Source organism: Calidris pugnax, unplaced genomic scaffold (genome assembly GCF_001431845.1).
Source record: "Calidris pugnax isolate Ruff unplaced genomic scaffold, ASM143184v1 scaffold206, whole genome shotgun sequence".
Taxonomy (NCBI): Eukaryota; Metazoa; Chordata; class Aves; order Charadriiformes; family Scolopacidae; genus Calidris; species Calidris pugnax.
In genome coordinates, this window is record NW_015090957.1 from 1,828,926 (window position 1) to 1,844,918 (window position 15,993).

The following is a 15,993-nucleotide window of genomic DNA, read 5'->3' on the forward strand; positions in this document are numbered from 1 at the left end:
TGTCTCAGAGGTGCCCACCGTGTCCACACCAGGGTCCCACACTGCTCCTGTGGAGCTATTCAGGTCAGGCACAGCTCGCTCTGGAACAAAGCGCTGCTTCACTGAAAACACACCTGCAACAGGGGAGGGCACTGGAAAACGATGGGCTTCTCCCTTTATTACTGTTTCCACAACAGCAGGTGCCATGTTTATTTTTCCCATGGAGCAGGTTACACTCTGCCATTTGGCCACCTGGTAAATATTTTCCCACTGATGGTTCCCTACCCACTGGAGATGCAATAACTGTCAACAGATACTGGCTTTTAGAATCACAGGTTCAAAACCCCCACTGTCCTGCCCTTCGCGAGCAGCCTCTGGCGCTGCGTGCTCTAACACCCAGCACAACGAGCCAGCCACAGCATTACAATAAACAAGGGACTATGTTTAAGCTTGAGCCTTTTAAGCAACAGAAAATGAAATTATGCGTCCCTAAATATTGACAAGCTGCCTACAAATACCACCCAATATTTAAATATCCAGGGCTCCTGCAGTGAAACCTGTTCCTCTATCTCTGCCCCAACCTCCCACCCCACTGCAGCGGGGCTTTGGGGAGGGCAGTACCATACCAACCCTGCATCTCCTTCTACACATTTCACTCCAAATTTTATTTTCACTCAAGTTTTAGCCACCTCTTTCGCCTTTCATTGCGTTCATGTGAACACCAGTCCACAACTCCACAAAACAGAATCCAGACAGAATCAGTGTTACTCACAGAAGAGGCCACAGAGGAATGAGATCCTTCACTTGGGAACGCACTGACCTTCAGAAAATCCCAACAGTCAGATGTTCCAAGCCCAGACAGTGAAATTCGGCTTCCCCTTGGATTTTTAAGCAATCTTTACAGAATTGGCAGACAAAAAGTAAGTTTAGAGGACAATTTTTTCTCCTATATTGTTCTAAATTTTAAGGTAACAAGACTTGTTAGAAAAATAAAAAGACCTTTAAAAGCAAGTTTCAAGACTCAAAGACTCACGCTGCAATTAAGATGCTCCCCTCCCCTCACCTCCACCCCCTTGGATAAAATCTCCTTCATCAAAGTTCTGTGGACTTTAATAGGATCAAGATTTGAACTAAGTTAGCTGAAACTGTAACTTTTGAGCTTTAAATGGAGTTTGCCCTCTAAGCTACTTTGACTTTTGGACTTTGTGGCCAATTTCCACAGCTCTACATCTGGAAGACCAAAACGAAGCAGAACAGTGAACGGAGATTTGAAGGTAATGCAAGGTATTTTCATGTGTCTGAGAGAGACTTTCCAACAGAGATACTTTATTTTTCCCCCTCCTATCTTTTACTCAACATGTGCCCTTCTGATTAGAGGTAAAAATAGGGAAGTAGGTTAAATAAAAAAAAATAAAAAATTCAATAGCAGTTAATTCAGATTAAAATTAGCAATTTTTTTTGAAAAATGAAAGAAGTCCAACAAATTTAAAAAAATAGTATTTCTGACAGAAGTGACAATTCAAGACTATTAAAGATATTGTCCTATGAAGGATTATTTGTAACTTTAATTTGAGGATGTAAAGAAGTTAACTTTTCTTTTGCTATACTACACATGTAAAAAAAGATCAAAGAAAGAAAAGAATTGAGATTCAAATTCCATTTTTAAGCAAAAATGACAATGTCTTCCTGAGTTAAAATTAATCCTTTAATGATGAATTTCAAAGGTTTAAATACTTTCTGTGACCTTGGCTTTAAATAATTATGCCAAGCAGAGCTTTCCTTACATTCAGAAAAGATTGTGAATTGTTGATCACAGCCATTTTAATGGCTTCAGGCTGGCTGACTTCCAGCATAATCCCCCGAATGCTGTTTGAAATTACAGACCAAGAACCTGATGCAGGTAAATGAAATGTCACTTTCACAAAGGCTGTTCAAACAGTATCTGCAGATTGTTAATTTGTGCCACCGTACATCACTTTCCAATAAAACCTATGATTTATTACATTAAGGCATATAAAAGATACTTCAACAACTATCTGCTTACATATACACGTCTACCATAAATATTAAGTAGGGTTTTTTAGTTTAGCTTTTGAAATAAAACTCCCATCCATGTTTTAGCCCATGTCATCCCTAACGTGGTGAAATCCTTGAACTGCAGACGCCGGTAGAGGGGATGCTCGGGAGCTGAGGGACACCAGTGACCCCGCTGAACGGAAAGGGGAGGGAAGCACTGATCTATCTCAAACATTAATTTCTATTTTCAAGCCTTTCCCAGAGCCCTTGCTCACCCGATGCACACAGGCAAAAGTAGACCAGCCATTGTTAGCAACTAGACCCAATTTCCTTGCAGTTTTAGCCTGAACTTTTTCCTCCTTAAGAACTTTCCCTCTTTTTAAGGGAGAAAAAGCTCAGTTAAGCAGAACCGCCCTTTCCACTCTCTCTGTTCCAGCAAAGCAGAAGTGATTAGCCTAGTCCCTGGCTGGCTTTGCCTTTGAAATCCTCTGGATTTTTAAAGTCCCTCCAGCTCCCCAGCACCGCAGGGCCGTCCCCGCTCCGCGCTCACCACGGCCCAAACAGCCCCAGCAGCGACCACCCTCCTCACGCCTCCAAAGGGACGTCGTCTGTCACCACAGCACCACAAACCCTTCCCTACTGGCACCCTGATAGCATCATCCCAGCTCACATCTACGTCATGCAACTCTTTCTTCAACTCAAGCGACCCCTACACATTTCTCCTCAGTGAGAACTTATCTAACTTTTGGGGCAATTGCTCCCCTTTTGCCGTGCCATTAGCAGCAGCCCCACGTGAACCTCTTACCTTTTCCAAGGCCTTCTCTGTTTCTGCCGCGTGGATCTTTTTCAGGTCTAACGTAATTTTTTCTGCCTCCACTTTCATCTTGTTCATCGCTGTCTCATGGTCTCGAGCCACCCTCTGCTTCTCCTCTTCCCACTGGTGGCTCAGCTCCAGCAGCTGCTGCTTCCGCTGAGCGTTCACCTGGACGAGCTCTTCCCTCAGCTTGTGGATTTGGTTCTCCATATCACAGATAACCTGAAATACAGAGCAAACCAAGTATAAAAAGGAATGCCAAAACCACAAAAACAACCTATGTGATTTTCTGAGGCAGGCTGTTAGCCGGGGCAGGGAGGAGATCAGAAGGATTCTTTATCCCCTTCCTCGGCCTCCCTTCCTGCTCTTTCCCCTCTCTTCACTCCCCCAGGGGAATGCAGCCCCTCCCCACACAAAGCAACGATGGAGCAAGATTTACCTTTTTGGAGGGAGTGTCCCCATAGGTGAAGAAATTTAGTTTGTGGCACACAATCACTATCTATAACGTCCCAGCCGCCTTTTGGGATTTTGTTTTTCTCCCTTAAGAAATGACGTGCCATCTTCTAGTGAGATATCACTGTCTTATCAGTCATTGATCCATGACACTACAGATTATAGGCTGTATTTCATCACAATGTGCTAACGTACACCAGGAACATCTCAAAGAACATCCTGCTCCAGGTGCAGGAACCAAAGCACACCCAGAGAGGATGACAAGGGAACCCTGAAGACTCTGCAATCACAGTACGGAAAAGAGACAGGACCTTCAACACGCAAGACATGGATTTCAGAATCCACAACTCTCTTTCACGTGATCCCAGACCATCCCTCAGTCCTCGGGAGCAATAACACGTTGTGTGACACAGCAGTGGCACAGGGGGACGGTGGTGCGGGAGCAGAAGAGCTCACTGCCCTCCCCAGGGGAAGTCACACACGGAAAATCTGGGTTACCCCGACGCACAGAGAACACAGGCTGCTGCTGGGCAGTGCCAGCAGAGCAGACATTTATCACTTCACATTTACACACAACTCTCAGGAGTTACTTTTCTAACTGCATTTCTTCTGTAGCTTCTTAAACAAAGCATAGGAGCGTTTTATCTGTGACATAAAAGCTTACAGCCAATTGCAACGCAGGATGTTGTAAGCACATACATGTTTTCTTTCAGAAATACAAGTCCAAAAATTAGTGTTTTTCACTAAAAATCTTACACAGCATCTCCCCCTTTTTCCTCCCTGCTTCACAAGTGACTATGCAGTTCCCTGGAATTCCTTCACAGACGATGTGACAACATTGAGATGAGAAATTGATGTTCTACCAAATAAATGTAGGTGACTCAACTCAAGCTTATTAAAGGTTTCATAAGAAAATCTGATGAAAATTGCTGTATAAAGATTCCATTGCCCTGGAACACCAGTTACTGCTCCTAGAGCTTTGAACTGACCTCTCTCTCCAACTACTATTTTTCTTCTTTAGACATTTTCAATATACTGTCTGTATTCAGCTAAACCATCTATTTGCAGTCTCTGAAAACCACATTACTACAAATCTTTGAAAAAGAAACTTTCATTCCTGACCAAGGTTGGGAAATGAATGACTATCAGAAACATTGCCTTGTACATTAATATCCCACGACAGATTGTTATAAATACTCTGATCTGAGAGAGAAAAATCCAGGCGTGAAAGTCTGACTGTTTTTCCAAGCTATTTGAACTATATGGTATAGTAAAAGACACGTCCAGTTGTGTCCTTTGACTGTCACAGCCGTAGCATGTATTAAATAACATTAACCATCCTGGAAACGTCACACAAGACTGCATTTGCCTCCACACTTTCTTAATTACTGATGGGCATCCTTCCCTCTCTGTCTAAGGTCCGAGTGTGCAGAGACGGAAGGAGCACACCATTGTACACAGCCACAGACCTCAGCTCCATCAGCATCATCTCAACCACATGTTTCATACAGTGTAATCTGCACTACAGCCTTTCCTTCCTTTCCTGGTCTTTTTGTCTACACGTGTAATTTTTTAAATCTGTGTACAGACTAAAAATGTAAAGTACATTTTAGTACATAATTGTACAGACTAAAATGTAAAGTTCATTTTAGTACATAATTATAATCTACAATATACTTTTATAATTCTTTTAGAAAATAATTTCACCTTCAGGTTGTTACAAAACGTTAGCCTAACTGGCTTTTACTTAACCAAAGAAATGCTATAGATCTACAATTTCTATAGGATGACATGGTCTGAGTTCTAAACCGACACACGGAGCAGCATTTGGGTTTTTTAATAGCTGTTCCAATGCAAGTCCTGCCTGGAAGAGTAACAATTATCTTTTAATCTATGAAAGCTTTTTTTGAGAGCTCATTCTCCCTCCACTACCACATTCCTTTTTTTTTCCTTCCTTCTTTTTTAAAACAGAAAACTTCCTTCAACTTTTTTTCTTACCATGTAAGTAAAACTAAGATATTACATTGCTCAGAAGTTTCCTAAAAAGTTTGATAAGGACCCAAGGCTAACTCTTCTTATAATACAGGGAAAATTTATTCATAAATCATATTACCAGCCAAAATAGAGATTGGGTGAATTCCTGGCTCAACTGTTAGGTCTTTCTGCTTTACCTCGTTCTATATTCAATAATTCTTATACAAAGCCATTAGAAAATCAAGTAGCACAATACAGTGTTTCCTACTGCCTGCCCATGGCAAAAGTAACAGCTCCGAGCCCCCAGATTCAAAACTGGGAGCCAAAAGAGAGTGGTCTGAATGCCATAGGTAGAGTAACAGTAATTAATATGCAAAGGAGCATTAATGTTGGACCTAATAGATGGCAAAAGCAGATTTGGTTCTATTAGGAAAGAAGAAAGAATCTGAAGACGGGGCGATGGCAGCGAAACTAATATGATTAAGGAGTCCTTTTGGAGCAACTTCACTGCTGGTAAGATGATGTTAAGAGACATCTAATCTCTCCAAAGTGACTGGAAAAAGCTTATATTGGGGATCACCGCCACAGTTCTTGTCAATTACTTTAAAATAAGTCTAGTTCTCCCAGCCAGATTATTTTTTCCATAAACGAAGTCACTGGCAGAAGCCTCTTACAACTGAACAAGTTGCTGCACGAGACACCCCCGTGTGACACGGGGATCTTCAGAGGGCTACGGACACGGACCCCAACTCCCCGTCACTGACAGGCTGCTATTCCACACACCAGGGTTAATAAACTATTGTTACACTTCAATGTAGGCAAATTAGTACTACTAGGAAAAAAAGACCCCAAGATGACATAATTCTCAGATGTGAAAAATTCATGAACTATAAAACTTAAAAGCAACTGTCTTTTCTTAATGATTCTGTGGAAAAACAAAAGATGCAATTACAAAATCTCACTTCTTGTGCCTGAGGTCTGAGGGCATGATGCTGGTTGGGTTTGTCTGTGAAACTGAACCCCCTTTCTCAGGACTGGCTTCCTCAGTTCTTTCCCCGGCTGCTCAGGTCTTTGTTTGGGAACAGGTTTGCGCGGCCCAACCAACCACCTGGGGACCAGAGAAACACACAGCTTCAACGCTCGACCACAGCAAATCATCCTTGGGCTAAACATCAGGCTTAAACATAAGAAATAAAGACTTCCCACTATATAACAGGTCCAAAATTCTATTGTTACTTGCTGCCTTTTTTTTTTTTTTTTTTTGGATCAAAATGTGATAGTCTTTATTTCAGTTGTACAGGTACAAGAAAATGAAATAAGAGGGATCCCTATCTTTTTTCCAAAGACAGGAGTTCATCACAACTCTGCAGGATGGCCATGCCATGGCCCAAACAAGAAAGCATTTTGTAAAAAGACTATTAATCCACAAAAAGAAAAACAAATAGAAAGAAACTACTAGTTTACAGAGTATCCCAACTGGAACAAAAATACAAATATTTAAAGTAAACTGTTTGAGAGGGTAGAGATTTCATATGAATTTATATGGCACAGTTGTATGTATGTGTATGCACGTATGACAATCCCTTCACTGAGGAAACTGCTCGCTGAGATGCTGATTTCTATTTCTGTTTCAAAGGAATAACTCAGAATTCTAACTAAGAATATCTGTGCTGAAATAGTGTCATAAAAAGGGTGGGTCATAAGCCCACAGCAATTTGCCTGTAGGGAAAAAATAGACTTGAAAGAAAAAAAGAAGGTTGCTCACTCACTTTGGCCTATTTAAAATGCCAATAAATGTTCTGCATGTTATTTGGAAGGAAAACATGTGCTCTTAATTTTAAAAAGTAAATTGCATAAGAAAATATAAAGCTGGCAAAAAGTTTAAATTAAAATATGTTGCTGATGTCTGAAACTCCGCTACAGTTACATGCAGCAGAGACGAGAAATGGACCGAATGACTACAGTCTAATTAAAAAAAAAAAGAAAGATATATTCTCTTTCTTTTTTAGGAGCTCCTACTTCAAGCGCATGAAGCATTTTCTTGGCTGAGTTTCTAAGGAAGAGGCTGGAGCATGACCGCATCTTTTATACTCAGGGATGGAATACACGGGTCTCACTGTCTCCCTGTCAGGGTATTACACACCAAACCACATCCACCCCATCACCATATTTAGCTTCAAACAGTGTCGAGGGCATTTTAAACTCACAAAAACAAGGCAACGCAGAGTTAAGATCAAATCCACTTTTAACTTATTCCCCAAGGCTCAGATCTCCAGTCATTTAGGTGTTGCTTCAGCAGATTTTACAGTAAGTGACTAACATCTACCAGCAGACGAAGCTGCAATAACCCTTCCTGGCTCTGCCTTGCTGAGTGTACTTGGGGTGATGGGAAAAAAAAGCATCACTTTTAAAGGCACTTCTCAAGTGGATTGTGACAACTCTCCAAACTGAGTTTCAGAAGTTCTGCACTGGGCTGACTTAGAGACCTGTGCCGGCATCTGCAGCTGGAGCCTGCGGGTGTTTGCTGTGTTTAAGTTTGCTCACATGTAACATTTTGAAAAACCCAACAAAACCCCCCCAAAACCTCTGAGTGGTTCCATGGACTTCCTTCAGACAAGAACTGGTAGGTTACACGGTCACAATGGTCCTGTCTAGGATAAAACCCTAAAACATTAGCCCGTAAGGACCCGATTTGAACGTAAGTAAGAGCTGCTGCCCCTGCCTGTGCCAGCATGGTCTCAGCATTTTCTCACCTGGAAGAACATTGAATTTGTGGGTGTGTTTGAACAGTGCCTTCTGTGGGACTGTCAGCGAGCCCTTCTGAAAGGGAGATTTGTTCCTTTGTGCCTTGGTACTGGCACGATGTGACAGAGACAGATGAGGTATCACAGAACATCTGTGATGGGGGAGTGGATTATTTTTGAAAGGAGATCAGTCCAGTCAAGGGAAGACTGTAGTAAAAACAAACCTCACTTTGATGATGAAGGAGGAAAGGAAAATAAGAAACCAAAGTAGAAGCACTCAGTGATTCAGTGGTGACAATGACTCCCTTTTCACCTATGACTGTCCCAGAAGAGGTGGATGAAGTATCCCATCCCCGTCACGCAGCAGCTGGTGACACACTGAGTGTAAAAGGCCTTAGAAATGATTATCTGTTGAAAGTGGGAATCTGAACTACTTTAGCTTTCTTATTAATAAACAAAGCTTTATAAAGTGCTGAGAAACAGATAAGACAAGTTGCTCTACCATCACAAAAATAACCAATGCATCTAACATAAAAGCATGCTAAAAAAGTAAAAGAACATTGTTTGTAGCTCTAAGCTAAGAAAAACGTAAAGCTGTAAGAACTTCAAAGATGAGTAATGCTGGTTTGTGTTTAGAACAAAATTGGTTTATACTAATGAGTCTTAATATTGCAGTTTCAGCAAGTTTTGGTCTCACACTTGATCTCGTTCTGGTTTTAGGGAACTATCCCCATGATTTTTACCCTCGAGTTATAAAACAGGCAACGATGGCAGTCCCAAGGGCCAGGCACAGCCCTAAAGGCTCTTGGGCCTTTTTGTCCCCAAAGCATCCTACTGGGCTGCACCCACAGGTCCCAGTTCACCCACAGGAGTTCCCAGCCAGCTCAGCCAGGCGGCAGCTGCATTTATGCCTCCTTTGACACGCGACAATAATACAAAGGGTACAGAAGAGTGCTGAAAGAGCAATCTTTTTGTTTAAGCTACAATCTAAATCTGAAGATAAATCAAATCTAAGCTGATACTTTAAAAGAATTTTGAATTAGCAAGAGTCATTAAAATTCAGTAACTCAAGCTTTTATCATCATTTTCTACATAAAGCTTTGTAATTAACTCAAGTATTTCAGTTTTAACCAAATCTATTGAAAATATTTTCCATACCACAGGAATTTCAATTAAAATAGGTTAAGAATTTATTATCCAATTTTTCTTGTGACTGGTAAAATCAGCAATTTGTCAATATTATGAATCCTTAAAAAGATAGATTTGATTTGCAAAGAAAACTGCTTCTGCCAATGTCACGCACATTATCACGTGGGTAATGATGTGACAGAGCACAAATTAACAGGGATAAGTAATAAACAGCTATTTGGCTTTCCCAGCGCAATCTATTACACTGCCAAGTTTAAATGCCTTTTGGGTAAGAACACATAGGCCCATAAATATGGTAATTAAGGGAGCAGATAAATGAAACAAAGTGAAAACGAACAGCAATTCAATGACCAACAGGTTGGTCCCACCTCCCAACAGCGGATCCAATTTTCCAAAGGGCAGGGGCCTGCAAGCTCTTCCGGAGGAAATCACGGGGCCAAGGGAGCTCTAACACCCCCCTAATTCTCAGGAGTCCTGACCAATAGTCTGGTACTGCCTGGAAACACTAAAAGCTAAAACTTCAGTACTCGGAAAGCTGCATTTTATTACACGTTTATAGAGTATTTTGTGCACACTGAAGTGTCCTCGTTCTTGAGGGAAAAAAATGTGTTCCATAATGTTGGTACTATTGCCCAGTTTAACTAGAAGACTGCTTTATCCTGTATGCGACTCCATTGCAGTGATGGGGTGAAGTGACTAATACATTCATAAATCAAACGTTCACAGTTTATAAATCAGGTTGTATAATCTCAAATTTAGGTATCCTCTTGTAGGAAAACTGTTCCACAACCCAAACTGTTCCATCAACCTGCCCCACAAACAAAGAGTGGGAGTTCTCTAGACTCAAACAGAAAAAAACTTAAATAAAACTTCAGTAAAAGCAGTGCAGGTGGCAACCCTAGTACCAGCAGTAAAACTTTTGGTGTTCAGCAATGTAAAATCCAAATCCCCATATTGCTGATCTAACAACTCCATCTCACCACAATCCCAGCTTTTCTCACCTTTGCAAATGTACCTCTGACATCTCTCTTGAAAACACCCACTAGGACTCGTAAAGTGAGGTGTTGAGCTGCCAACTTACATATTTGTTCTATTAATTTTAACAGCATTAAACTGCTTTTAAACATTAAATCTCCTCTGTAAGATTCTTTCCTTGGATTGCTTCAGCACTTTGTATGCTCTGAGAAACTCTTCTAAAATTTACAAATCTGACAAAAGTGTATTTTTACCAACCTTGCTTATTTTGTATCTACTAGGGTGCTGGTTAGGGGTGGGGGAAGGTTTAACACCACTCTACCTTTACAGCGCTGCCAGGGGCTAAACATCACTCTCTCTTCATATTCAAATCATGGTCAACTGTTTTTTCCCTGCACTTCACATAGTCCCCAGAAAAGCCCAACACCCTTTAAATGTTATTTCTTAGCAATGCATTTGCCAAACGTTGTCTGCTCTTGCTCTGCAGCGTTTTCCTGAAACACGATGCAAATGTTGACTCAGGAGGAACAATAAAGAGAAGCTACCTTCTGCTGAGCTCCATTTTCAATAAAATTAATGGAATCTAAACCCCAAACTGTTCACTAACTTTACCATATATTTCTGAAGGCTGAAAAGAAATGCAAGACACAGGTAAAAAACGCCAGGAGGAAAAGTTACACCAAAAATAGTGTCACCATTCCTGTTCCTACATCTATGACTACACATGAGAACGGAGTGGAAAATTCTCAAGATCTGCTCTGACAAAATTAAGCAAAACACAAATTTTGATCTATTTTCCCCAAAGGAGTGCACTGAAATAGATCTGCTCTTTTAAAGAGGCCAGTTTGCTGCCTAAACCCCAGTTAATGTAAATGGCACTTAAGCTACAAACTACTGGGCTTTAAAAAAAAAAGGTGGGGGGAGAGAAAAAGAAGGAAAATCAGACATCCATTTGAACAGCTCCACAAAGAGCTTAAAATTAATGGAGCTTATTTTGATTTCTTCATTTACATAAGTCCATTTGATTCTAATTTAGTTAACAGCAGCTAGAAAGCAGAACCTTATGTAGGTTGGTTATTGTCACTGCCTTCCCAGGAAAATAATCTTTAGTCAGATGGAAGAACCTCCAGCCTCCATGTGTAACCAAACAATACACTGGTGAGTGAAAGGATTACTTCCCAAGTTGAAACTGAGATAAATTAACTGTCTTCAATTTGAAATAACTTAGCAAGTCAAAAATTAAAACATCCAGCCTTCTCTCTCCTCTCTTCTTGTCTGATGAAAGAAATGATTATATTTATATTTTTCTTTGTACAAACAGAATGATTTGAATAAGACTCCCAAGAGACCTACCTGGAAAGGACTAGGTGGAGGATTCATTTCCTTCTGTCTCTATACTAAGAAATTTAACAGAGACACTCACTGAGGACCCAGTAATCTACACACCTACAGTAATACACCTGAAATACAATGGAGGCCAAAAAAAATAAATTGGCCTAAAACACCTGCTTAATGCAGTGATGAGTGAAAATTACTGCAAACACATGTTCAGTCTTCCTTTGTGAAAAAACATCAAGCTTTATTTTCTGTATTTCAGGATGTGAAAGGAAAATACTCCTTTCAGATTAATGTTAACGATATATTCAGTTCTCAAACAATATTGGAGCAAAGCTTGTTCTGAAAGTGAAGAAAAGCTACTGATATTTATGGAAGGATAGGACTTTCCTGCAGTGGAACACTGGAATGGAGGCTGAAGATCTCTGCAGGACTGGGAAGAACTACCCGTCGATCAGAGTATTTCTGTGTCCAGCATCCCCTAAATCAAAGCTTCTGAAAAACATTTGCATTTAAATTTTCCACGTATTAAATTTAAAAGCATTACCATTTCCTGAACAACATGCAATTCTGATTTAAATGCAGACATGATGTATTACAGATTTAAGGATTACTACAGACATTCATCTCTATGAGGCAGCAAAATTAAACAAATTATAATTCCTAATTTGTCCCCAGGAGTGGTACAGGCCGTACTGTCTATGAGAAATGTCTTTGCCCTGTCAACTAAAGAAAAGACTTTTACTATAAGTAAAAAAAACCCAAACACCACCAAAACAACTCCACCTCCCCCCCAAAAAGCCACTCAGAAAAGTATCACACACTTCACTTTTGCAGGCATTTGTTCAAATTACTGCTCGAACCACACACATCTTTTGAGTATTCCAGAAGTTTTACCCCACGCACCCCATAAGGGTTTTAGGGTGACTGTAATGGAAACGGCGTCGGTTGCCAAACTTGGCAGCACAAACATAGGACACAATGCAGATACAAAGCCTAAGCCATAAGCTGCTCACGTCTAAGATCTCTCCCATCTTCAACTTCTGAAGTTAATACTCATAGAAATGCAAACTTTGGACACTAACTCCCATCCAGGTCACCTGCCATGACCATCTCCTCAACAGGCAGTTGAGGAGGACTCCAAGGCCGTGCTTCTGTCCCAGTTCTGCCCTGACAGTTAATCAAGGTGAAAAAGACACATTTTTTGAAAATCCAGCATAACTATAGGAAAACAACTAAGGAACCTAACCTTGTTATTCTCTGGGCCAGTGACTAAAGATGACTTAAATGCACAAGCCTGTGTGTACTGATCTGCTCTACTGAAGAATCTAGCACACCAGGAAACCCTCTCATTACTGATGTCGTGCTGCTAGAGTGAAGGTAACAGTCTTCAACCAAGCATGAAGTCCTCATTCTCAGTCCCACAAATGGCAGTACATGTGCCCAGAAATCCTGAAATCCAGCAGCTTCAGAAATAAAAACTGTGCCACTTACAGGTTTAGACTTTAAAGAAATAATCATCTTCTAACTTTCAAAACCCCCCTCATTTCTGGATGGCAATAACCACTGCTGCACCGTTGCTGTGAATCAGTGAGTTGTGGCAAATTCTTATCTGTCCCTTGGCTGCTCACACAAATAAGATGCAGAATTACATACAGGTGCAGGATTTGACTTTCTCCTTTTTGAAATCAGTTCCTAATTGGAAGCAGCAGATTCTAGTTGACCATCTTTAGAGTCTATCTTCATAACAAAAAGATAAATTTGTCACCTCCATCTGAGGAGGAAAGTCCTAGAGAAGGAAGTCTTCGCTCCAACCTAGCTGTTAGGTTGCAGTGAAAGGCCTCAGCTGATGGTACCTATGGTGTGTTTTGTGCACACACACACACACAGATGACACCACTCCTGGTCTCCCCTCTCTGCACCTTCATCCTCAAGTGCTGGTTGCACCACTCCCATCATCTCGACAGTGGCTCCTTTGAGTTCAGAGACCTTTTGGAAGCATCACACTCCACCGCCACTGGTTCAGAAAGACAGGATCAATCACAGTACAAAATAAATGAAAACTCTCGGCATAACATTTCTTTTCTTGGAATCAAGAGTATTTTTGGCCCAGTATCTTCCTCTGGCACCTTTACATTGATCTCTATCCTTTTCATCCTTCTCAGTTTGTCCTTGAATTCAGTGGATGCCACTTTCATTTTCTGAATGACAAACAGGCTACTGCACCCTGTGGCAGGAATTTCTTCAGACTTATTTATGTAACTGTTTTGAATCTAGTGTACTTTGAATAAATATTAATATATACTTTAAATGTAACAATCAAAATACAGAGTAAACACACACCAGTACTAGTAAAATACTGGTAAAATAAAATAAACAATTAAATATATCCATTTATAGAGGTCCATGTTTATATTTATATAAATCCTCCCCCCGAAAAACCAACGTCAAAATTGCATTAAGAGATCAGGAACCATGTGTTACTCCTCACTGGAGGACTCTGGCAGGTTGTGGGGAGGCCCTGAAGGAGAAGCCACTGCTGGGAGGCAGAGCACCAAAGGAGCAGCCTCAGCTCCGTCCAACAACGCGGCATGGCCTTTCCAGAGGACAAGATCTGCAGATGTTTGAAATCTACTGCTTTAACTTTTCTGGAAAGCATCACTGGTTTGAAGGACACAATCTGATTATGTAAACGTAAGAGATCATGCCTACGTACCACATTTCTACTGCCAAGAAGCACAAAGATCAGGGAGCCATTGGAGGCACTATGTCTTGACTACCAGGAGGTGGTATTTTTGACAAACGGCATCTGATGCACTTGTTGAGACAGAGATTTCAGTTTTCTCCATATGCATGCCTAATTATCACATTAATGAAGGCTACTGCTGTATAGCAATAGCAGGGCTGTCTCTGCTAAACCTCCTTGAAACACACACAGAAAAACAAACATTGCCTTCCATATAAATGACTACATTAGAAGCCATTACTGATTAATGCTGCGAATTTTCTCTCGGCTTCTGATGCAAAAGATGCCAAAGAAACGTTATCACAAGGGATTGTTTGCACAGCTTTAGAAATGATAGTAATCTACTAACTACCCGACACAATACTCAGGTAGAGCAGGTAAGAATTAATTGGTACCCCCCCCCCCCCCGAATTTCAGATGCTGGAACTGTTTTTCCCTTTATTGAAGGAGCTCGGCCCAGACTAGCTTGTCCCGCAGTGACATGTATATTGAATACAAATCAGACAGCATAGCTTTAAATCTGTGTTGCAGCTCTCATTTCCAATTCGAGAACTGTACTATAATCATAAGCTTCTGGTGGATGAAAGGAAATCAGCTCTCTGAATATTAGCTAATGCCACATTTGCAAGTCCTGAAGAGATCTGTGCTGTTTAAAAAAAAAATAGATCATTTCTCGTGAACCTATATATATGAATCGCTTTGTACTGCTCGACTGATAGAAGCGATGCCTGTGCTGGGATTAAACCCTTTTCATCATAAAACCTCATCTGGTTCGGAGTCCAAGTCCATCAAACCTTTTCCCTTTAAAGTCCCGCCTTTGATTCTACATCAATTTATTCAAACCGCAGCTGGGTGGCTGAAAACGAAAGGACAGCATCATTTAAACCAACCATGTTCCTAACTTGAAAGAAGGGCTATAATTAAAAAAATGGGCATAAAAGAATGGAAATGGGATAATATTTTTTAATGGTAGTTCAAAGGCCGACAGATGTCAGAGCCTTTGAAGATGTCAGTACACTGAGAAAGAAGTTGCCATTAAATAGTTTGCCTGAGAGGTGAAGCAGCTTTTTAATGACTGAAAAAGCCCTTGCAGACACATCCTTGTGTTTTTAATTTGTCAGAGTTTCTGCAGTATTTTCTGATTAATGACACATGATTATAACTGCATAGCATACATATTTTTATACTTGGTTAAGTGAATACTTTATTCCACATTCCTTCAGTGCCAGATAAGAACAGGAAAGCTTTACTACAGAGTCCAAAACTATTCAGATTGCTCAAATATTTATGGTAATTTGAGGGGATTGGCCAGATACAGAGCTACTATGTGTTGCTACCTTTTGTTCTTTAATGGTGCTATTACCGCAGCCATCACAGGCATTGAGTGAGCAGGGAGCTCTAACGGATTGGAGCTTCTTGTGCACCAAACAATCAGAGCTTTCATAAGTCACAAACAAAGTCATCAAATCAAAATAACATTTAGAAAAATCCCTCAATTGATCCTAAACAATACAAACAATGGCTGCCAATCTATTGTAAGTGGAAAATAACTATTCTCAGAAAAAACAGCATATTTCTAGGAAACATCATGTTCAGAGAAAAAACACCAATATTTATACATGCAGATAAGGTCTCCATCTTGGACTGGGAAGATGCTCCTGCAACATTCTCCCTCTCTCTGTTAATATATGCAATTTTTTTTTTTCTATTTTCACCATGAATGGAAAATGTAGTACCCCAAACCCAGGGACAATTTCTTTTGCTCTCAGATCACTACAAGAGTCTGCAGTGGAAGCCAAGTGCCGGCC

The 15,993-nt window shown here is 40.6% G+C and overlaps 1 protein-coding gene across 3 annotated transcripts in view; it reads right to left on the reverse strand.

The window, feature by feature from the left end:
* The window catches only part of CEP112 (centrosomal protein 112kDa), a 159,255-nt gene that overhangs the window by 55,543 nt on the left and 87,719 nt on the right, over positions 1–15,993 (reverse strand). For all 3 annotated transcript variants that reach the window (XM_014952284.1, XM_014952283.1, XM_014952286.1), the window contains one exon: positions 2,801–3,031. In XM_014952284.1, coding sequence (XP_014807770.1) covers positions 2,801–3,031 — 231 coding nt within the window. The remainder of the gene's footprint in view (positions 1–2,800; positions 3,032–15,993) is intronic.